Source organism: Physcomitrium patens, chromosome 25, assembly GCF_059467195.1.
Source record: "Physcomitrium patens ecotype Gransden chromosome 25, ASM5946719v1, whole genome shotgun sequence".
Taxonomy (NCBI): domain Eukaryota; kingdom Viridiplantae; phylum Streptophyta; class Bryopsida; order Funariales; family Funariaceae; genus Physcomitrium; species Physcomitrium patens.
In genome coordinates, this window is record NC_143434.1 from 15,535,709 (window position 1) to 15,560,679 (window position 24,971).

At 30.7% G+C, this 24,971-nt stretch overlaps 2 protein-coding genes across 2 annotated transcripts; one reads left to right on the forward strand and one right to left on the reverse strand.

Annotated features, from left to right (window-relative positions):
• The first annotated feature begins 15,967 nt into the window (after positions 1-15,967).
• Positions 15,968-17,466, forward strand: LOC141044924 (uncharacterized). The gene is made up of 2 exons (XM_073531211.2): positions 15,968-16,339; positions 16,680-17,466. Exon 2 carries the CDS (start codon positions 16,710-16,712, stop codon positions 17,061-17,063), a length of 354 nt encoding a protein of 117 aa, XP_073387312.1. The 5' UTR covers positions 15,968-16,339; positions 16,680-16,709; the 3' UTR covers positions 17,064-17,466.
• A 1,237-nt stretch (positions 17,467-18,703) lies between these two features.
• On the reverse strand, positions 18,704-21,002 carry LOC112277456 (uncharacterized). Its single transcript, XM_024509818.3, has 3 exons — positions 20,413-21,002; positions 19,874-20,160; positions 18,704-19,535 (listed from the first exon to the last, which is right to left on the reverse strand). The coding sequence occupies exons 1-2, from the start codon at positions 20,857-20,859 to the stop codon at positions 19,906-19,908; spliced, it is 702 nt and encodes a 233-aa protein (XP_024365586.1). The 5' UTR covers positions 20,860-21,002; the 3' UTR covers positions 18,704-19,535; positions 19,874-19,905.
• Between the last annotated feature and the right edge of the window lie 3,969 nt (positions 21,003-24,971).

The window sequence follows — 24,971 nt, forward strand, 5'->3', positions numbered from 1 at the left end:
TAGTTTTTTTTAGTTGCTTATTTACCAAAGTATAAAGTCAACTTTACTGGAGTAGAATAGTTTTTTTTAATCAATATTGTGTTGTAATATGGATATTAAATGGAAGATAAAAAATGAAAAAAAAAAATATATATATATATATATATATATATTACAGATGAACTTATGGTAAAAAATTACTTTTGAAACATAGACAAAAATTAGAGAGGTAGTAAAACATTTTAGTGCTATTTTTTCCATTTCATAAAATGTCTTCTATTTAACTTATAGAATCATAAACAAGTCAAAAGAAAGTAGACTAAAAAAAGTGATAGTAAAGGTATCTTAAGATTAAAAATTTATAAACTAGGATTGAACTCAGACCTTGAAGCACAAAACTCAGCACAAAAATTGAAGGATTCTTTTCATGATGAAATAACAAAATTTGAGAGCAAAATTAATAGGATTTTTTTTACCATTGATTTAAGGAGATTTCAATGTATAACAATTTATTGAGAGATTTGCAAACTTAGGGTTTTTTTAGATTTTGAATTGAATAAAATAGAAATTTTATTATGATCAATTATATGAGTTTTAAAGCAAATCTATATATAAAATTTTATAATTTTGCAAATGTAGTTGTCTTAGATAACTGTTTTAAATTTCAGCTCAATTTAATAGTTATATAAAAAATAATAGGTGTTAAAATGGATTAAAAATTTTAAGATTGGATTAAGAAGGTTTGTAAAGAATTCTCAAATTATAAGTAATTTGTTGCTTAGATTGAAATGATGTTTTTGTATCCTAATAGTTGATTAAATTATTTATATCAATAAAAATTTGGAGAAAAAATTAATGGTTGAAAATAAAGATATTAAATTTAGAAGATTTGTATTGAAATTAAAAAATAACAATGATCAGCACCTATGAGGATTATGAGCATTTCTTCTCAATCCATATACTTGATACTCTTCAATTTTTTGTGCATTTGTTTTCAACTAATAAATTAAATTGTATAAAAAGTTAAAATAAAGATCAAATGATGATATAATATTTATTGAGATCTAGATCTAATGTGGTATCAAAGACATGAATCTCAAAGAAAGAAAACTCAATACTTTCTTGTATCACTTAAAAAGATTAAAAAGTCATTCAAAAATAGTAATTTATTGAATTAGACTGACTATTTTCAAAGACAAGAAGATTAGAAAGTCTTGAAATAAGATTAAATACTAAAAAAGCTTTGACAAGAGTGAAGAAGGCTTCACTCTTGTATTCATATATACTATCTAATTAAGAGCTATGTTGCAATGTTCTATACAACCTTCAATACATATTGACTTTGCAAGACACATATTTTAACTTGCAAGGCAAGTTATCTTTATGTTTGTTATATAATTAACTTGTTCCATAAGCTACCAACACATGTGATATGTGGTTAACTTATTGACCAAGTTTTTAACCTATCAATCAACTACTTACATATATAAAGTCAAAATCCCATCTATGAAGCTTCTAGAAATATTTTCTAAAAAATATTATAAAATTAATCTATTTTTACCTAATTCTACCTAAAAATATATGTAATTATTGGAATAAATATGTATGTTTGTGATATTATCTTTCCTTCTAGAAACAAGTTCCACAAAGAGTAGTCATCATCTTTTATGGATCTTATTATTTTTATTTTAATTTTGATGGTTGTTGATAAAAAGTATCAACTTTCTTTGCTGCATTTATAAGATTCTTAGCAAGCTCCAATGTATATTTACTAATATTATATCCACACCAATAAATAAGATATTCAATCCATTTTGGCACAGCCTTGAATCTAAGACTTCTTCTATGTCAAACTTTTGATTATTATCTATTTCTATAAGAAGACATGGCTTTTGCCTTCTTTTTAAGATGTTAATTTTTTTATATGGTTTAAATAAAGAAATATAGAATATAAGATGGATCTTTATAAACTCCAAAATATATAATTAATATGCAATATGATTGATTTTTTTACAAATAAAAAAAGATTAAAGCTTATAATAGTCCAATATGTCACATGGACAAGTAGTCTTGATATTATGATGAAGTAACCATACCTTATTACCCACATTGAATTGTGGTTGTTATTAAAAAAAAGAATTCATATTGATCTTTTGTCGTTCTTGAGCTTCTTTTAATCATGGCTTCATTATTTATGTAGCTTTGACAAATAATTTGTTAAATCTTTTGCCATATAATTATCAACCTTTAAAAAGTCATAAATATCAAATTATAGATGATAACTATAATTAATAAAGAAAGATATTTTTTGATTAAAATAATGTATTAAATTATTGAATGCAATCTCTATCAATGGTAAAAGAGTTATTCAATCATCTTCATGATAATTGATGGTATATCTCAAATATTGCTCCAAAACTTAATTCATTCATTTTGTTTGTCTATCAGTTTCAAGATGAAAGGTCAAAGATAGTTTTATATCCATCTTTAATATCTTTAGAAGAAGTTTCTAAAATCTAAAAATTATATCCATCTATCTGGTATAATATCCTTTGGTAATCCATGATATTAATAAATGATGTCAAAAAAAAGCTTAGTTTTTTCTTCACTTGAAATTAATTTTGTACATGGTACAAAATATAACATTTTGGTGAAGCCATCTATGATTATACATATAGAGTCATATGAATTTGAACTTAAAAGATTTATAATAAAATCCATAGAAATAGAAGATATTTGTTGTTCTTATATAAGCAATGGTTAGTAAAGTCTATAGGATTGTTAATGAAGAATTTTTAATCTTGAATAAATATCATATGATTGTATAAACTCTTTTATAGTATTCTACATTTATAGTCACCAAAAATTCCTAAATATTAGCTCCAAAGTCTTTTTGTATCTAAAATATGCTACAGTTGGAAAGTCTTGATGTGCTTAAAGAATACTTAAATATATTTTTTTTTCTAGAATATATATATAATTTTAAAATATAATAGGTTAATCCTAAATTTGAACTTAGAAGTATCATAAGATTTAGAAAAAGTATTCTTAATATCATAAATAAGAGGATCAGAAGACATACTTAATTGAATTTTCTTAATAAAGATTGAATCTATAATTAATATTATTTTTATTACTTAAAGATAAAATTATTCAAGCTTCAAGATGATTATTTTTTCTTCATTAAAAGCTACATCTTTTTCTTTTCGTCCAAGATAAGAATGTCTAGAAAGTGTGACTGATAAATTTTATTGTATTCAATGTTGATATGTGATCTTAAAATGAAATCTTGATGATAATATATTCCAACAAATTTGGTAATGATTCAACACACACACTGACATAAAATACTTGAGGTTCTTATGATTCTTTGTCAAGGACATGAACTAGAAGATGATATATAAATCAATGAAATCTATATGAAAAAAAAAAAAAAAAAAAAAAAAAAATAGAAATAGAAATATAGAAGTATGTATATTAAAAAGAAATTAGAATGGCTTATTGCCAAAAGACAAGAAAACTTGAGACTCTTGAAACTAGACTAGAGATAAGAAAAGAATTGATAAGAGTGAAGAGGGCTTCATTCTTGTCTATATATATAGTATCTAACTAGAGACTACGTGGCAATGTTCTATAGAACCTCTAATGTGTGTTGATTTTATAGGATACATGCCTTGACTTATAAGGCAAATTTTTCTATATGTTTGCCACATAGTTAGCTTGTTCTTTAAGCTACCAATATGTGTGGCACATGGTTAATTTTTTTACTAAATTTCTAATCTAAAAGTCAACAATGGACACCTATAAAGTCAAAGAAATGTCTATAAAGCTTCTAAAAAGCTATCTTAGAAGATATTATAGAATTAACTTATTTTTACCTACTTCTATCTACTTTTATCTATTTTTACATGTAAATACTAGCTTACATACATATGTCCATGATATTATCTTACCTTCTAAGAACGAGTTCCATGAGAAGTGATCATCATATGTTGAAAAAAATCTATGATACGACAAATTATATTTGCCACATATTCATATCTTTGTTGTCTTCAAAGATGGTTGATAGAGCCTTTCAACCATTAATAGTGTCCCATACCAAGGCAGAAAGACCATCCTGTTATTTGGTCATTATTGAGGCCTTTATAACTTTGTTCAAATAAAATATTTAGAACACCATCAAGAATTGTTTTTACTTCTAATAAATTTATCAAACATCAGGAATCTCTTCCAAGGTTGTGATACCAAACGCATTGTATCTTACCATCTATTTGAGGAAAAATATGTCATTTTTGAGGATCTTCATCTCGATTGCATTATCTTGAAGATTCTAACAATCGCAATGTCTTGTCCAATAGGTCAGCAAACAAAGGCTCTTCAATCAAATTTGTTGGTTGTTGGTTCTCCATCTCCTCAACCTCAAAAATACAAAGAAGCTACAAACAAGAATTGAAAGTAGAATGTTATCTTACCTAGATCTTGTTTTTTTTATAGGGAAGGTCTTCATCTTAATTTTGATAGATGTTGTCGATGAAAAGCCTCCACCTTTTTTATTGCATTTACAAGATTTTTTGCTAGCTCCCATGTGCATTCACTAATATTGTATCTGCATCAATGAACAAGATATTCTAACTTATTTTAGCACTGCCTGGAGTCTAAGACTTCTTCTACTTCAAATTCTTCATTATTCTCCACTTCTATAGGAAGAGGTGGTACTTGTCTTCTTCTTGGTATATCCACTGTCTTATATGGTTCAAGAAGAGATATGTGGAATATTAGATGGATTTTCATTGACTTCGATAGGTGTAAACAATATGCAACTGGATTGATTTGTGCAAAAATAAAAAATGGTCTAATCCTACGATAGTCCAACTTATGACAAGGACGAATAGTCTTGATATTATGACAAAGTAATTATACATTATCACCCAATGAGAATGGTGGTTGTTCCTTTTGATAGACATCTACATTGAACTTTTGTTATTTTTGAGCTTCTTTTAATTGCACCTTCATTGTTGCATACAGTTCTAATAAACGATTTGCTAAATCTTCTGCGATAGGATTATTAGCTTCTGAGAAATCAAAAGTATCAAGTTGTAAATGATAACCATAATTGGCAAAGAAAGGTGTTAGTTTTGTAGAAAAATATATTATATTATTACAAGAAAACTTTGCCAATGGCAAAAAAATTGTCTAATCATCTTGTTGGTACTTGATGGTACATCTTAAATATTGCTTCAAAACATATTGATTAACACACTTTGTTTGTCCATCAGTTTGAGGATGGAATGCCAAAGATAATTTTATATCCACTTTTAGAATGTTGAAAATAATCCACCAAAATCTTGATACAAACTAAGTTTTCCTATCTAATATGATATCTTTCAATAATCCATGATAGGAATAGATGTTGTTAAGAAAGAATTTAGCTGTTTCTTTACTTGTGATCTACTTTCACAAATATAGAGTCATAAGAACTTAAGATTGAAAGATCTGTGATGAAATCCATAGAAACAAAAGACCATGGTTGTTTTGGAATGGATAATGGTTGAAGAAGTCCATAAGGTCAATGACGGGGAGTTTTTGATCTTGAATAAATATCATATGATTGAACAAGGTCTTTTACATACTTCTACATTTGTAGCCACTAAAAATCTTTAGATATAAACTCCAAAGTCTTGTTGTATCCAAAATGTCTTCCTATTGGAAAGTCGTGATGTACTTGAAGAACATGTAATCGAGCTTTTCTTTTTGAAACATATAATCAACCTTCAAAAAAGATTATATTTTTTTTGAACTCAAATTTAGAAGTATCTTGGGAATTAAAAGAAGGATTCTTGATAATATAAATAAAAGGATCAAAAGACATACTTAATTGGATTTGTTTTAGAAGGATGGAATCAACATTCAATGTTGATTTCATTACTTGAAGATGAAAATGCTCTAGTTTCAAGAAAATTGTTCTTTGTTGATCAAAAGATACATCTCTTTCTTTTGGTACAAGTTAAGAACATCTAGAAAGGGCGATTATTAAACCTTGTTATTTTTTGGATCGATATGTGATCTTGAAATCAAATCTTGATAAAGACATGCTCCAATAGGCTTGGCGATGATTCAAAACAAGTGCTGACATGAAGTACTTGAGATTTTTGTGGTTTATATATGCGGCGACTAGTTTGGAAGCACCTTCTACTTGATGATGCCATTCTTGAAATGAATCCATGATTACAAGAAGTTCTTTCTCGTGGATTTTATAATTAATCTCGATTATTAAAAAAATTTAGAATAAAAAGCTATTAGGTGAAGTTTATCATTTATTCTCATTTATGATAATATAGCACATAAAGCAAAGTCTGATGCATTTATTTTCATAAAAAAAGGTCTTAGAAAAGTCAATATGATACAAGATTGGTGCAAAAATAAAAGTTGACTTCAAAGCTTTAAAAGATGCTTCAACTTCTCTACTCTACTCAAGTTTGTCTTTACAAGTCAAACGTGTAAGTGGGGCTACAACTCGAGAAAAGTCTTTGATGAAGATCCAATAATAGTTGGTAAAGTCCAAAAAGCATTGGACATCACTTACCATTTTTGAAATCTTCCAATCCATAATAGTTTAAACTTTCTTAGGATCTATTACAAGTCCATCATTTGAAATGATATATCCTAAGAAGTTGACATGAGTAGTGTCAAATACACACTTTTCTAACTTGGCATACAGTCCCACATTTCTTAATTTTTGTAACACACAATGAACATGCAGTTCATGTTCATTTGTGTTCTTAGAATAGATCAAGATATCATTCAAATAACAGACAATAAAATTATCCAAAAACTCTCAAAAAACATCATTTATTAGATGTTGAAAAGCTATCAGTGCATTTGTAAGTCCAAAAGGCATGATGTTGTATTCAAAATATCCATACCTAGTTTGAAATATAGTCTTACATTCATCTCTTTTTTTAATATGTATTAGATTATATGCTCTCCATAGATCTATTTTTGTGTAGTTCTTAGCTTGATTCAATTAATCAAGAAGTCTAGATATCAAAAGTAGAGGATATCTATTCTTGATGGTGATCTTATTGAGTCTTCAATAATCAACATACATCTGCAATGATCTATCTTTCTACTTCACAAATAAGATTGGAGCTCTTGCTAGCGATTTGGAATAGCATATAAAATTCTTATCTAGATTCTCTTTAATATATTCCTTAAATTCAGCCAATTCATTTTGTGATAAATTATAGATTGATTCAAATGGCAGTTGTGTTCTTTCTTGAAGGTCAATTGAATAGTCAAAGGAATGATGTTCTAGAAGAGTATCTACATTCTTCTTCTCAAATATATCTTGAAACTCTTGATATTGGCTTGAAATACCACTTGAAGTCTTTATATCTTTAGAAATAGGTGTGGCGTAAATGATACAAGGTGATCCTTCTTTTGTAATATGCAAAAGAGCTCTTGCACTTATAAACACAGGTTTTATTGTACTAGACTTATGACTTTCTACTAGATTAATTTTACTTTTAGTTATACTTTTAGAAAATTTAAGAATACAAGAAATCCAATCTATACAAGGATTATATTTTTTTAACCACAATAAACTTAAAATGACTAGATTAGAGGGAGATTTAATTATATTAAAGATTACGCAACTATTATGACCATTTATTGATATATCTATAGGAAGTGTTTTATGAATAACATCTTTAGAAGACAACAGACAACCATCTATGACTTCTACATGAACAAGTTTAGTTTTTTGTACTAACGATATTTTATTACATTTAACAAAATCTACCTCTAAGAAACAAGTTGAGACTCATGAATCTATCAAGGCAAAGGCTTTATAATTATTAGGTCCTAAATACATATCTATTATAAAACAAAGAGAGGATTTTGAAGAGAGGATAGGACCTTCATTAGAAATTGTACAAGATTCCAGCTGTACGATCTTTATTGTAGCTAGACAAATTTGTTTTCCAATACATAGTCTTCTTTGATAGTTGTGCTTCTTATTTTGTGGTTTTCTCGCTTCTTTAAACAATGTTGAGCAGTTTGTTTAGATACTCCACAATATAAACACAATCCTTCTTGATGGCAACGAGTCTTTTTTTGCTCGATAAGAGGTTTAAAATATACCACATTGATTTGCATATCTTTTACTTCTAATGTATGTGTTGAGGAGATGTTGGTATTGCTATCAAATTGTAGTAACATTGAAGCCTACTTGTACACCTTTCAGATCAAAATTCAAAAAGTCAATTGTTTCTTTTTAGAGCAAAGTCAATTGCTTGACTCAATACTTGAAGATCAGATAAAATGAACATCAATTTTTCTACTTCATATTGTAATCTATAGAAAAATTGGCTAATAAGTGTAGCATCATTCCACTTGATATCAATTACAAGTTATTAAAATTATGAAGCATATAATATTATAGATTGATTATTTTGTTACAAAATATTAATCTTGTTGGTTGCAATAGGAGTTACATCATGTTCTCCATACATGGACCAAATTTTTTCCAAAAATGCCTCCAAATTATTGAATATTAGATCTTGTTGTTCAAGAAAAGATAAAAACCATGATAGTCTTGAACTTGAAAGAAGTGTACCAATGAATCTAACTTGTGATCCTAGACTTGGATAGCTTTGAGGTTAAAGTTCAATCATAAGTTGTACTTGTTTAATAAATTCTAAAAATTTGGATATTGTACCATCAAACTTCTCGAGCATAGCAACTCTTGGTTCTCTAATAATTCAAGGATGTTCCACTATGGGTGGAGGGATATGATTTGGTACAAATGTTGAGGCAACTCTAATCATTTCTATATCTTCTCTTTCTACCATTTTTATTGATCCTTGTAGTGGTAAACTAAGTTGATGCATCGCAAGCATCAACTCCTTCAATTGCTCTTGCATTTGTGCCATTATACTCTTCATTTCAACAAGCTCTACAATAATAACACTCAAAAAAATATCTAATACCACTCAAGATAAGTTGAAAAAAATACTTAAGGACAAAGAAAATATTAAGAACAATACCAGTTTAGAAGAGGGTAATCCACAACTTCTAATATGCTTATGTCTTATTATGAGAATATAGTAATCTACTCTTAATCAAGACAAGACAAAGCTCTGATATTGTAAGTGTACTCTTCTCAATCTGTCAAGGACATGAACTAAAAGATGATGTATAAATCAATGAAATCCATGTGAAAGAAAAAGTAATAAAATAGAAATAAGAAAGTACGTATATTAAAAAGAAACTAAGATGGCTTATTGCCAAAAACAAGAAAACTTAAGACTCTTGAAACTAGACTAGAAGTAAAAAAAAGAATTGGCAAGAGTGAAGAAGGCTTTATTCTTATTTCTATATATAGTATCTAACTAGAGATTATGTGGTAATATTCTATAGAACTTCTAATATGTATTGACTTTATAGGATACATGCCTTGACTTATAAAGAAATTTTTTCTATATATTCACCACATAGTTAGCTTGTTCTTCAAGCTATCAATATGTGTGGTACATGGTTAATTTGTTGACCAAGTTTCTAACCTAAAAGTCAACAATGGATACCTGTAAAGTCAAAGTAATATCTATGAAGCTTCTAAGAAGCTATTTAGAAGATATTATAAAATTAACTTACTTTTACCTACTTCTATCTATTTCTACCTATTTATATAGGTATTTATTGGCTTATATGTGTATGTCCATGAAATTCTTATATACAATTATTTGACTAAAAGTACCTTCTATATAGTGATGCCATTCTTAAAATGAATCTATAATTATAAAAAGTTCTTTATTGTAGATTTTGTAGTTGATCTCTACTATTAAAATTTTTTGGAAATAAAAAGCTAATGGATGGAATTTATCATTTGTTCTTATTTGTGCCAATAAAAATCCAAATCAAAATGTGATACATTTTTTTCCATAAAAAATACCTAAGTCAAGTCAGCATAATACAAGATTTGTACAAAAATAAATTTCTTCTTTAAAGCATCAAAGAATGCTTCAATTTTTTTACTCTACTTAATTTTGTCTTTACAAGTCAAATAACTAAGTAGACTTATAATTTGAAAAAAGTTCTTGATGTAGATCTAGTAGTAATTGATAAAGCTGAAAAAATATTATATATTTCTTATTGTTCTTCAGATCTTCCAATCCATGATAGTTAGGATATTTTTGGGATCTATCATAAGGTCTTTATTGAAAATGATGTATACTAAGAAGTCAATTTGAGTAATGTAGAATATATCCTTTTTCAACTTAGCATATAAACTTACATCTCTAAGTTTTTTTAATATACAACAAATAAGAAGTTCATGTTCTTTTATATTCTTAGAATAGATTAGAATATCATTTAAATAGAAATATCATCAAATAATTCACAAAAAATATCATTCATAAGATATTAAAAATTGACTCATACATTTATGAGTCCAAAAGGCATGAAATTTTATTCAAAATATCCATACCTAATTTGAAAAAAAATCTTCTATTCATTTATTTTTTAATTTTTTTTTATATAGACCAAGTTTTATGTTCTTTGTAGATCTATTTTTTTATTGATTTTTATTTGATTAAATTTTTCAATAATTCTTAGAATTAGAAATAAAGGATAATTATTTTTTTTTATGATGATTTTATTAAGTCTTCAATAGTTTATGCATATTCATAGAGATTTATCCTTTTTCTTCTCAAATAAGATAGGAGCTCTTGTTGGATATTTTGAATAGCATATAAAGTACTTCACAAAGTTCTTATCAATATATTCTTTTAGTATAGCCAACTTCTTTAGATATAAGTTATAAATTGGTCCAAATGGCAGTTGAATTCTTTCTTAAAGATCAATTGAACAATCATAAGGTCGATGCTTTGAAAGAATATTTTTAATATATTTTTCAAAAATATCTTTAAAATCTTAATATTGGCTAAGAATATCACTTGATATCTTTCTTCCATTTAAAATAGGCATGGCATATATAGCAAAAGATGATCTTTATTTGCCACATGTATGAGTCCTATTAATAGATTTTAATTGGTGGATTGATCAAAAATATAGTATTGAGTCATTTAATGAGATAAATACTAAGGTTAGAGAGTCTTTTTGACTATTTACATATTTATTAGAATTTAGAAGTATTTTTAAGTATGAAAGTCTTATTAAAACAAAAGTTACAAAAATCGAGTCTTCGTAAGTCTTCGAAGCAATTATCTTGGTTGGTTTAGTATTTTCATTCATTATTGAATATTAATGATTAGTAATTGAGAAAAATTTCTATATTTTCCTCATATCTACATGTATTACTTACAAAAATCCTTTAAATGATTAGTTTATAGTTAAAAGAAGCATGAATAAGAACTTCATGTCTTTTAAGTTATGTATATAGAAAATATATTTTTTAGTGGATTTAAATTAATTTTATTACTATAAAAAATCACCAAGATAGAAAAATAAAATATCATATGGATATTAGTATTATAGAAATATTATAGGATATTTTAGAATTTATTTAGAGTTTATTTAATATTTTTTATGAATTTTTAGAGAAAATTTTAAGACCTTAGTAAAATTGAGTTTTACCACCTTGAGAGCCACTATGAAGAAATAAAGCAAGATTTGAAGACTACATAAGTTTTTTAGGCTAATTAGGTATTTTTAAACACCATAGTGAAGTCAAAAATATAAATAAAAAATTAATTTTACTAGTAGAAAATAGGAGGATCAGCAGCTAATGTAATCCTTATAGGAAGAGAGGGGTGCATACTTCTCATAGGGGTTGTAGCACCTTCGGTATAGGTAGGAAGATAAGACTAAGGCCTCAAGGCCACTTTGGACAAACAATATACACTACTTGTGAGCCTTGGTGAGGCTCGAATTCGTGATTTCTTAAATAAGTTATCCTTGAGATAAAAATTATTCACTTAACTTTTTATTATTTATATTCTATCTTTAATCTATCATAAATTACTCATAGTAACTTAAAATTACATGATTTTTATGTCATTGGAAAGATAAATATATATATATATATATATATATATATATCTAAAAATATAATTTTAACTTCTTTTTTTTTACTTTTTTTTTTTTTGATAAAAATCCAGTGAACAAATTATGACAGTTTTGGATATTGTGATTATTTGATTTCATTTCTTTCACTTGTATTGTGGTTGTTCTTCTTGATTTTTGCCAATTTTTTATTTCACTTCATACCACCAATTACAAACAATACTTAATTGAGGCCATCTTATAATTGGGGTTGATGAGTGAAATTTATACTCACAACATGCATAAAAGCTCTCACACCTACTAGTAAGAATTTAGATGTACTAGACTTATGTATTTTTATTGGACTAACAAAATTATAGATTAAATTATAAGAAGAATTAAGGTTAGAAGAAATCCGATCTATCTAAGGATTATACTTTTTTAATCATGGTGATCCTAAAACAATCAAATTAAAAGGAGATCTGATTATATTAAATATTATTATGTTATTATAACCTTTAATTGTTACATCTAAAAGAATAGTCTCATGGATAACATCTCTAGAATATAACAAATGACTATCTATGAATTATATATGTACAAGTTTAGTTTTCTTGATTAATGATATGTCTTATTTTTTGACAAAGTTTTTATCTATAAAACAAGCTGAGGTTCTTGAATCTATTAAAGCAAAGATTTTATGATTTTTAGGTCCTAAATATACATCTATTGTAAAACAAGGTGGGGGATTTGAAAATAAAATAGGACCTTTATTAAGTATTGTACATAATCCCAGCTACATATTCCTATTGTAGCTAGAAAAACTTGTTTTTCAACACATTGTCTTCTTTGACAATTGTGCTCTTTATTTTGTCATTATATTGCTCTTTTGAACAATGTTGAGAAATACGCTTTGATTTTCAACAATATAGGTATAAATCCTATTAGTAATGTTGAATCTTTTCTTACTTAGTTAAATATTTAAAACATATTATATCAAATTGCCTTAGTTTTGGCCTTGATGAATAGATTTTTGAAAATTTGAGAGTTGTTGTTATTACTAGACTTATTCTTTGGAGCCAAATCTTTGTTCTTGATGCCTTTCAAATAATTGATTGTTACAAGTAATGGCTTGAATAATAAAGTTTTTTCAAAGAATTTACATTCAATATTGTTAATAATAGATCTTTGATATTATCCTTCAACACATATCAAAATTGATGAATAAAGGTTTTTTTTTTTTTTTTTTTTTTTTTTTTTTAATCCATGTTGTAAGCAAGATTTTAGAATTCAATAGCATATATGGGGACTAGCCACGATCCTTGTTACAAAAATAAGAGCTTGATCTTTGCTTCTCTTTTTTGATTACTTTCTTAAAATATAGCCATAAATATTTTTAAGAATGAATTCAAGTCATAAAGAAGTTGTGATTTTTTTTTTTTTTTTTTTTTTTTTTAAAGGTATAGACCAAAAGAAAGTACTTCCAAAAAGAAATGTGCCTATGAATTCAACTTGAATAAATCCATTAGAGAAATAAAAAGATGTAATCTTAAATAGGACTTAATTTATTGCAAAAATCTTCAAAATTTTGATCTTACTCCATCAAACTTTTTAAGTGTAATAATTCTTTCCTCTCTTGTGCTTATAGAAGAAAGATTTCTTGAATTTGGTTGTAATAGTGCTTTCGTGGTTGATATTGGTGATGCATGAAATTTCTATCCTAGAAGTTTTGACAAGCTTGTGAAAATCTATAATAGTTGTAAATTTATTCACTTGTACTAAGTATAGCACCCATGATTTTTTTTTCTATTTAAAATAACTTAATAAATCCATAATTAAAATGAGAAGATGATAATTAGTAACTTCTAATATCAAATAAATTTTTTTTCAAAGAAAGATAATTTATTTTCTTTGAGAAAAAATCAACATTAAAAAACTAAGTTGTTTGTTAAAAGATGGATAATTTGTAACCTTCAAAATACAATAATAAAAATAAGATATTCCACTCACTTCTAAAATAAGATAAAAATAATAAATTAGTACTTTTGTTAAACTGTCAAGCACATAAATCTCAAAGAAAGAAAGCTTAATACTCTCTTTTATCACTCAAAAAGATTAAAAAGTCATTCAAAAATAATAATATATTGAATTATAATGGCTATTATCAAAGACTAAAATACTAGAAAGTCTTGAAATAATACTAAGGACTAAAAAGATGTTCACAAGACTGAAGAAGGCTTTAGTCTTACCTCGATATATACTACCTAACTAAGAGCTACGTGATAATATTTTAAAAGACTTTCAACATGTATTGACTTTGCAAGGCATATATCTTAACTTGCAAGATATATATCTTAACTTGCAAGATATATATCTTAACTTGCAAGGCAAGTTATCTTTAAGTACGCCACATAGATAACTTGTTTTATAAGCTACCAACGCATGTGATATGTGGTTAACTTCTTGATCAAGTTTCTAACCTATCAATCAACTACAAACACGTGGAAAGTCAAAATTGTATCTATGAAGCTTTTAAAAAAATTCTCTAAAAGATGTTATAAAATTAATCTATTGTTACTTACTTCTACTTAATCATATAGGTAATTATTGAAATAAATATGTATGTCAGTGACATGTGGTTTTTATTTAGGATTTAATTAAGTTTATTAGGATTTCATGGAGTTTGGTAGAAAATTTAAAATATTTTTAGAATATTTTTAGAATTCAATTAGAATTTGATAAAGGTTTTATTAGGATTTTATTAGTTTTTTTTTGTAATTGTTTTAGGATTTTTATTTTTCCTTCTTTTTAGGAGTTTTTGTGATTTCTTAAAGACTTCATAAGCAAATTTTTAGGATTGTTTGGGATTTATTTGAAATTGAATATAATGTGATTAGATTGTTTAAGTTGTTTAAAATTTCTAAGGTATTATTAAATATCTTATACTAATTTTTTTTTGGATTGTAAATCCAACTTGAAGGTAAAATCAAATCCTTCTATAATATATTAAAAAATACAGTCCAAAGGTAATTTTTAGATAACACAATACCAATTGTAAAAAAATAATTTTTATACTATAATAATATACTTAAGTAATTGCTATAAGTAAAGATTAGATATTATCTCTTTATTTATATATTTTCTTGAAATAAAATTATTTTTAAATTAGCTAATAGATAAAAATAATAAAATTATCATGAAAAAATTTAAATATTAATATTTTTAATGCAAATTTCAAGAGCATGAATTTAAATATATTAATTTATTTTACTTTGATATTTTTTTATACCATATGCATTGATTTTAAAAGAAAAAATAATAAAGCAAGATAATATTCTACAGGTTCATTGCTTGAATTTGTTCACATCATTTGTTAAAATTTATTTTGCTTCTTACCATTAAGATGATAATGTACATTGATATACAACCAAAAAAATGAATTTTCTTAATATAAGTTTTAAGAGTGTGATAACCTAGGCATGGGACTTCTTTTGCTAAATTTAAGTATGAAGAGTGAAATGACCTTAGCGTCAGGCTTCTTATGGCTTCGAAGGTTGTATAATGAATCCACTATATCAAGGTTATAATATCCCGCTGTTCTTTTAACAAAGAACATCAGGATATTATATTATAGTTCATGGAGAAGCACTTGACCATTCAATTAATGAGTGGCATATGTTCATCCACTGGCAAGATGAACTGGTTCCTCATCCATCAACGAAGTGTCGGTAAATATCTGTCGGTTGGTCTGTATCTGCATTCAAGAGATGCCCGTAAAGAGCTGTTGCTGGGGTTAAGCACCAAGCACAGCAAATCGAAAGGGCTCTGGTGGATGGAGCTGACACCAACACCAAGTTGCTGTCTAGAGGGATGAACGTTCATGGACGACCAGAGGCAGCCAGCACTCCACGCACAGTTCTGTACGAGACGTGTATCGAGCCCTTTTTAACAGTTCGGTTGTTGACGAACTCGACATTTTTATCGCAAGCCCAGGAATCACACGCTTGAGGGTCTTGTCTTTGGAGAATCGTTGGTAAGAGAAGAGGTTGATTCAAGTTTTAGGAGGCTGTCTGTTTGCATCAACGAAACCGGAGTCTAGTGGTGGTCCGTTAACGAGTCAAGAGGACCACGTAGTAGGTGTCGGTAGGGCAATCTTAAACAGCGGAGGCAATAGTGTGGTGTTCCGTGAGATATTTTGTGTGTTGTGTGATAGGATTGATCTCAGACCTTTTCTTGGTGCAACCCATCGGATTTGGTGCGACCCCGGATACTCTCTCTTGCCAACCCAAGACTTTCCTCCGGTGACCTAGGGCGGCTCCGTCCAAGGAAGCGATCTTCGGACGGGGATCTTGGAAAGGTGGGAAACATTTTTCCTCTTGAGCGACCTGGAATGTCCGAGGTGTTTTTGTTTTCCTGAACTCCCGTGAAAATGTCGGATTGGGTGCTTCAAACATGAGAGACATGCGTGGATGTGCATTCATAGTTTGAGTGGAGTGGAACAAACCTGCGTAATCCACTCAAATCGACCCTCCAGCTTCGAGCGGAGGGGACATGACAGGGACATGAATGTTGGAGACGGAGGTCTTCTGAGCGGACGTCGGATCCATCGGTTCCAATATTAGGTGTGCGTGAAGACTAGGTTTTACATACTTATTATGCTTGCCGTTTCATCGGAACTGTCAAATGCATGTGTGCAGGACGGTGGTTGGGCATTTCCATTAGCGACGATGAAAACGGTGATAATCAACAACACGAGCAAACCTTTCACACTGAAGGCAGGAAATGCAGGAGTTTTCCTCGACATTTTTAAGTTGGAGTCAAAAGCCCAGTATCCCATAGATGTGGATCTAAATGCCACGTATCGAGAGTACATGGCGGCCACTGGAAGTAAAGGAGAAACACTTCTATTTGCGGAAGAAGTTAAAGATTACGGCACTATTACGATATTAGATGATGAAACTGCCCCGCAGAAGTATAGGTTGGAGTTTGGAAATCCCAGGACTCCAGGAACTCCTTCACTAAACTCATCGTCACATGGAAATTCGAAGTGGTTGTATAAGTTGAGAGGTATGTTCTGGTGAAGTGTAGAAGGCAGTGGAGGTCTGCGTTTGGGTACCTCTCGCCCGGCGCAGCTTCAAGTACGATTGCCAGCGGATGTTGGAATCGAGTTCCACGTCGTGGAGATGCTCCTGTCTATTCCGGAACACCTTCCGCAAGCCCATCAGGCGGTGTTGGAACAAATTCAGTTTCTGCACGCACACCAGATGGTCAAAATTCGGCCGACTATGTGCTTTCGGTGGAAGCAAGGGATCGGACGAATCGTGCCGGCCCATGTTCTGGTCCATCGAACAATCACAGGGCTTCCACCTTTTGATGGGAAGTTTTGTTGGTGAAGTCAGCTGGTCGAGTTAAACATTCTGGTTCCTGAATATATGTATATTTTATACCGTAGAGAAGTGAATGATTTTATCTATGTTAACTATCCTCGGTTGTTTGATACGTTTGAAGCATGGTGAAAGAGAAAAGATGGGATTGTCTATTGATAGTTGTCTATTATGGCAGGGTTGAGGTGTGAATGAATGTGTTATTGTGAAGGCAGAAAAGGAGCTTAAAATTCTTACAGTTCTTTTCAAGTTTCTTTTTATTCATAACAATTCGTAGTAAATTAAGTTGGTCATTTCGAAATAATGCATAAAATGATATTTTTTAGAACGCTATGTATGCTTAAATTTGTAGGGAAAACATCGAACCAAAACTTAATAAAACATGTGAATGTGTATTAGGTGATTAGAAAAAATGCAGATGGGAAATATTACAAACATTGTTTGGGAACCTTCAAGCCATTTTTCATCCTCATTCCGCTCGAGTTTGTCTGCTATTTTGATCTCTAAAGTAAAGTAAAGATTGAAGTAGAATTGATCGGAAAAAGGAAACAGTAAATTGTACATTCTTTATACCATTTAATGTTTCAAAATTTTTTTCTCAATTCTTGAATTTAGTATTTTTAGAACCGACTTCAATTCCATCAAAGAACCGTTATCCAAAATAAAATAATCAAAAATAGGTTACTTGAGATGAATAAAACACAGTCATCTTTAACGTTGGTGCATAACACTTATATCCTTCAATGTTATAAAACGCTCTAAAACAATTATTTTCTGAACATTTCACCCATCAAGATCACCATTTCGAGCTATACACATGGCATAACAATCAAAATAACATACCTGGTTTATCGTATACCAAATTGCATGTTTTGTGTATAAAACTATTAATGCACAATTTCCTCAATGAATCTACTTTACCTTTACTTTAGAGATCAAAATAGCAGACAAACTCGAGCGGAATGAGGATGAAAAATGGCTTGAAGGTTCCCAAACAATGTTTGTAATATTTCCCATCTGCATTTTTTCTAATCACCTAATACACATTCACGTGTTTTATTAAGTTTTGGTTCGATGTTTTCCCTACAAATTTAAGCATACATAGCGTTCTAAAAAATATCATTTTATGCATTATTTCGAAATGACCAACTTAATTTACTACGAATTGTTATGAATAAAAAGAAACTTGAAAAGAACTGTAAGAATTTTAAGCTCCTTTTCTGCCTTCACAATAACACATTCATTCACACCTCAACCCTGCCATAATAGACAACTATCAATAGACAATCCCATCTTTTCTCTTTCACCATGCTTCAAACGTATCAAACAACCGAGGATAGTTAACATAGATAAAATCATTCACTTCTCTACGGTATAAAATATACATATATTCAGGAACCAGAATGTTTAACTCGACCAGCTGACTTCACCAACAAAACTTCCCATCAAAAGGTGGAAGCCCTGTGATTGTTCGATGGACCAGAACATGGGCCGGCACGATTCGTCCGATCCCTTGCTTCCACCGAAAGCAGCTTTGCTGCAATCCGCAGAAACTACATTTGTTCCAACACCGCCTGATGGGCCTGCGAAAGGTGCACAGGAATAGACTGATATAATTGGATTCTCACATCAGCTGGCGAGCGTACTCGATTCTGCATCTGAGCGAGAGGTATCCAAATTCTAGCCTCCACTACCTTTCGGACTCGGTTCTGCATCTGGGTGAGAGGGAACCACGTTCTGGCCTCAACTGCCTTTTGCACTTCCACAATCTTCACCAGAACCTGCTTCTCCAGGTCTAATTTTTGAAATCAATTTATCCCACCACTTGAATAGCAATTGCCTCGGTGCATGGGTTCCACCTTCAACTCTTGGGCTCTCGAGCTGAAATCTAAACTTTTCCGGCTTTGAATCATCATCTACTATTCTTTTAATGCTGTGTTTATAAACTTCTTCCGATAATATAAGTCTTTCTCCTTTACTTCCAGTGGCCGCCATGTACTCTCGATACGTGGCATTTGGATTTATTTCTACCTCATAAGAGACTGTTTTTAACAACTCACAAATTTAGCGAAACGCTCCCGCGTTACCTTCCTTCAATTTGATAGTTAAACTCGAGTCGTCGAGGAACTTCGTCTTCATCGTAGATGATGGAAATGCCCAACAACCATCCTGCACACGCATTTAACAGTTCCGATGAAACGGCAAGCATAATAAGTATGTAAAACCTAGTCTTCACGCACACCTAATATTGGAACCGATGGATGCGACGTCCGCTCAGAAGACCTCCGTCTCCAACATTCATGTCCCTGTCATGTCCCCCCCCCGCTCGAAGCTGGAGGGTCGATTTGAGTGGATTACGCAGGTTTGTTCCATCCCACTCAAACCATGAATGCACATCCACGCATGTCTCTCATGTTTGAAGCACCCAATCCGACATTTTCACGGGAGTTCAGGAAAACAAAACATCTCGGACATACCAGGTCGCTCAAGAGGAAAATGTTTCCCACCTTTCCAAGATCCCCGTTCGAAGATCGCTTCCTTAGACGGAGCCGCCCTTGGCCACCGGAGAAACGTCTTGGGTTGGCAAGAGAGAGTATCCGGGGTTGCACAAAATCCGATGAATTGCACCAAGAAAGGTGCCTGAGAACCCCACCATTAGAAGCATCACAGCGACAATACTGATGTTCAAGATTGTATTTCTGCGGCTGTTCACTTTCCCACCGTCTTGAGCGTCTCTGGAGAACTTAAAATCTTGTCCAAGCCATCGAAGCTTTTGAATTCGGTTGACAAATATCTGAAAAGCAGACACGGAAAGTAGGTTACAGAACAAAAACTTCGAAGACCAATTTTTGAAAACTAGTTCTCCAAGATGATCCCAACTGTCATAAGTTTGGTCAGACAGTGGACGCAGTGTTTCTTCTGTATGGCATGGGTGCTCGGAAGAGCGGAGTAAGACTAACAGTCACAATCTACATTCACCTACCTACGCAGTTTTAATCTAGATAGTATATTAGGCATTGCAAACACCAAGGCGACGGAACTGTACCTGCCGTGACTGCTTTTCGGAATCGATAGTTTTCTCCAGTTTCCGGACAGTTCTAAATTTCAGGCAGATTCCGACAAGTGCAGAGATTGATGCGAGCGCGGAGAGAATAAACGGGAAATACCAGTGGTTGCAATGCAGCATATTCGATTGCGCAACTGCTGTTAGCAACACACCTTGAAATACACTGTAGAACCCTATCAGCTGATACACCTCGTTCTTCGCAGCCGCGCTCTGCTTTCTCTTGCTGTCGACCCTCCTAGTACACAACGCATCCTGCGTTTCCCAGAACTGAAGAGCCTTCTTATGTCGTTCGCTGTTCTCGATCCAATGAAGGATATTGATCTGATCCCTAGCTAAACACTCCTCATCGTCACTGTCAATGAAACTTGTAACTGCTACTTGGTTTCCTTGATTCGGTAACGCACCATTGCTAGAATCCGGTGCCATTCAAGCAACCTAACAGCCTCCCACAACCTGAGCTGCCGCAGCAAGAATCGACCTCTGCACCCACCGAGACTTGTCTGAGGCGAAGACCTCGAAAGCGCGACTTCGACGAAAAAGATGAAGCATAGGACAGATCTATACCACTAAGTCTTGAAATTGGCTCCGAAAACATCTCCCACAGAGCTTTACCCGGAGTGCTCGCTGCCTCCACTCGCCCGTGAACGTTCATCCCCCAGCCAGCTCCTTGCCAAATCCATCAGCTCCATCCACAATAGTCATGTGTGGTTAGCTGTTATTGTGTGATTGGATGTGCTTCCTGCTTAACGCCGGAAACAGCTCTTTGAAGATATTGAACGAAGATCCATTCCAACCAACAGACCTTTACCGACAGTCCATTGATGAATGAGGAACGAATGGAACTTGCAGATAAATCACATCCTGGAACTGGGCCACAATCATTAAACAAGTAGATCCTGTGCAGACACACAGACAGACCTATACATTTGCAATTTAGGGAGGCAATATTTAGAAGTCCATTTTGAAAGGTCACTATACATGAGTTTGATGAAGGTTTCCAATAGTTGATGATTGTTTTTGTGGAAGTTTTATATTTTTGAAAATAGTACAAAGGGAGACGAGGTCACAAGTTGGACACAATTTTATTTATTTATAAATGTGACACTCGATTTCGGATTTCAACTTTAATTTTAGATTTTGGATTTTAGTCAAGCATGACAATTGTCAGACATGAATCTCAAAGAAAGAGAATCCTCAATACACTCTTATGTTAGAGAAGGGAACTAGAAAGTCACTCAAAAGGTGATGTAATATTAAACTAAAATGGCTATTGCCAAAAACAAGAAGACTAGAATCTTGAAACAAGAGTAAGGACTAGAAAGGCGTTGACAAGAGTGAAGAAGGTTTCATTCTTGCCTCCATATATACTCTCTAACTAAGAGCTACATGGCAATATTCTATAGGACCTCCAACATGTATTGACTAGTCATATGTCTTAACTTGTAAGACAAGTTATCTATGTATGCGCCACATAGTTAGCTTGTTCCACAAGCTACTATATAAAGTTAACTTGTTCCACAAGCTATCATACGGAGTTAACTTGTTAGCCAAGTTTCTAATCTATAAATACATCTAAAGTCAAAACTAGATCTATAAAGCTTCTAGGAAGCTTATCTAGAAGACTTTATGAAATTAATCTATATTTACCTACTTCTACCTAATCATATAAGTAACTATTGGGATAAATGTATATGTTTGTGATATTACCCCTCTTTCTAGGAATGAGTTCTACGAGAAGTGGTCATCATCTTTCATGGATCTCTACAGTTCTTTATCTTGCTTTTGATGGATGTTGTTGATGAAAGGCCTCAACCTTCTTTGTTGCATTTGTAAGATTCTTTGCTAGCTCCCATATACGTTTGCTAATATCATACCCACATTAATGAATAAGATTTTCTAACTTATTTCAGCGTTGCCTTTAATTTAAAACTTCTTCTACCTCAAATTCTTGATTATTATCTACTTCTATTAGACGAGGTGGTATTTGTCTTATTCCCAAGTTATTTACTATCTTATATGGCTCAAAAAGGGATATGTGAAATACAGAGAGGATCTTCATAGATTCTAATAGATATAATCAATAAGCAAGAGGATTGATTTGTTCATAAATAGGAAAAGGTCTTAATTTATAATAGTCCAACTTATCACAAAGATGAATAGTCTTGATATTGTGATGATGTAATCATATCTTGTGACCTATGTTGAATTATGGTTGCTCTTTGCAATAAGTATCTATATTAGTCTTTTGTCATTTTTGAGCTTCCTTTAATTATGTCTTCATTGTTGTATGTAGCTCTGACAAACGATTTGCTAAATCTTCAATTGTAGGATTATCTACTTTTGAAAAGTTAAAAGTATCAAGTTGTGGATGATAATCATAATTGGCAAAAAAAATGTTTGTTGAATAAAAGAATATATCAAATTATTATATGTAAACTTTGCTAATGGCAAAAGAGTTGTCCAATCATCTTGATGATAGTTGATGATATACCTTAAATATTGCTCCAAAACTTTATTCATCCATTCTATTTATCCAAGAGATTGACGATGAAAAGTTGAAGAGAGATTTATATGTATCTTTAGAATCTTGAATATGGTTCTTCAAAATCTTAATACAAATTGAGTCTCCCTATTAAATATTATATCTTTTGGCAATCCATGATAACAATAGATATTGTCAATAAAAAGCTTAGTTGTTTCTTCACTTGAAATAGATTTTGTACATCGTATAAAATGTGCTATTTTGATGAACTGATTTATGATTACGAATATAGAATCATATAAACTTGAATTTAGAAGATCTGTAATGAAATCCATAGAAATGAAAGATCATGGTTGCTCAAGTATATGCAATAGTTGAAAAAGTCCATAGAATCAATAACAAGAAGTTTTTGATCTTGAATAAATGTTACATGACCGAACAAAGTCTTTTATTGCCTTCCACATTTGCGACCACCAAAAATCTCTACATATAAGCTCTAAAGTCATATTATATCCAAAATGTCTTACAACTGGAAAGTCATGGCGTATTTGAAGAACATATAAATGTGCTTCTCCTTTTAGAATATATAGGTGTCCTTCAAAGTAGAGAAGGTTGTTCTTGAACTCAAACTTTGAAACATCATGAGACTTAAAAGAAAGATTCTTGATATCATGAATAAGAGGATCAGAGGATATACTTGATTGAATTTGTTTAACAAAGGTCAAATCAACAGTCAATATTGATTTCAGTGTTTGAAGATGAAAATGCTTTAGCTTCAAGAAAATTATTCTTTATTGATCAAAAGATACGTCTCTTTCTTTCAGTGTAAGATAAGAGCATCTAATAAACCTTGTTATTTTCTAGAACAATATGTGAATTTGAAATAAAATTTTGATAACAACATGCTCCAATGGGCTTAGCGACGATTCAAAACACGTCTTGATATGAATTATTTAAGGTTCTTATGATTTTTATATATTATGAGTGGACTTAAAGTGCCTTCTAGATAATGATACCATTCTTGAAATGAATCCATGATTACAAGAAGCTCTTTGTTATAGATGTCATAGTCAAACTTGGCTGTTGAAAATTTCTTAGAATAGGAAGCTACTCGATGGAGTTTGTCATCTATTCCCATTTGTGACAATATTACACGTAAGGCAAAGTTTGATGCATCTATTTCTATAAATAATACCTTAAAAAAGTCGATACAATACAAAGTTGATATAAAAGTAAATTCCTTCTTCAAAGCAATAAATGATGTTTTGGCTTCTTTATTCCACTCAAATTTGTCTTAGAAATCAAATGTATAATTGGAACTACAACTTGAGAAAAAAGTTCTTGATAAAGATTTGGTAATAATTAGCAAAGCTCAAAAAGCATTGGACATCTCTTATTGTTCTTAGAATCTTCCATTCTATGATAGTTTACATCTTCTTTGGATCCATCATAAGGCCCTCATTGGAAATGATATATTCCAAAAAGTCAACTTGAATAATGTGGAATACACACTTTTCCATCTTCACATATAATTTTGTATCTTTTGGTTTTTGGAATACATGATGAACATGAACTTCATGCTCTTTTATATTCTTAGAATAGATTAAAATTTTATCCAAATAATAGATGATAAAATCATCAAGAAACTTACAAAAGACATCATTCATTAGATATTGAAAAGTAAATGGTGCATTTGTGAGTCCAAGAAGCATGACATTATATTCAAAATGTCCATACCTAATTCGGAAAGTAGTCTTCTATTCATCTCCTTCTTTGATGCAGACTAAGTTATACACTCCTCGTAGATCTATTTTTGTATAGATCTTTGCTTGATTTAATTGATCAAGAAGTCTTGAAATCAAACATAGAGGATACTTGTTCTTGATGGTGATCTTATTAAGTCATTGATAATCTATAGACATCCATAGAGATTTGTCTTTTTTCTTTACAAATAAGATAGAAGTACTAGCTGGAGATTTAGAATGGTGTATAAAGTTTTTAGCGAAGTTTTCATCAATATATTCTTTAAGTGTAACCAATTCATTTTATAATAGGC

Excerpts from the sequence above, each read along its gene's own strand:
- LOC141044924 (XM_073531211.2), top strand. The coding sequence starts at position 16,710 with ATGAAAACGGTGATAATCAACAACACGAGCAAACCTTTCACACTGAAG.
- LOC112277456 (XM_024509818.3), bottom strand. The coding sequence starts at position 20,859 with ATGGCACCGGATTCTAGCAATGGTGCGTTACCGAATCAAGGAAACCAA. Across the intron at positions 20,161-20,412 it reads CCGAAAAGCAGTCACGGCAG|ATATTTGTCAACCGAATTCA; the intron begins GTACAGTTCCGT and ends TCTGCTTTTCAG.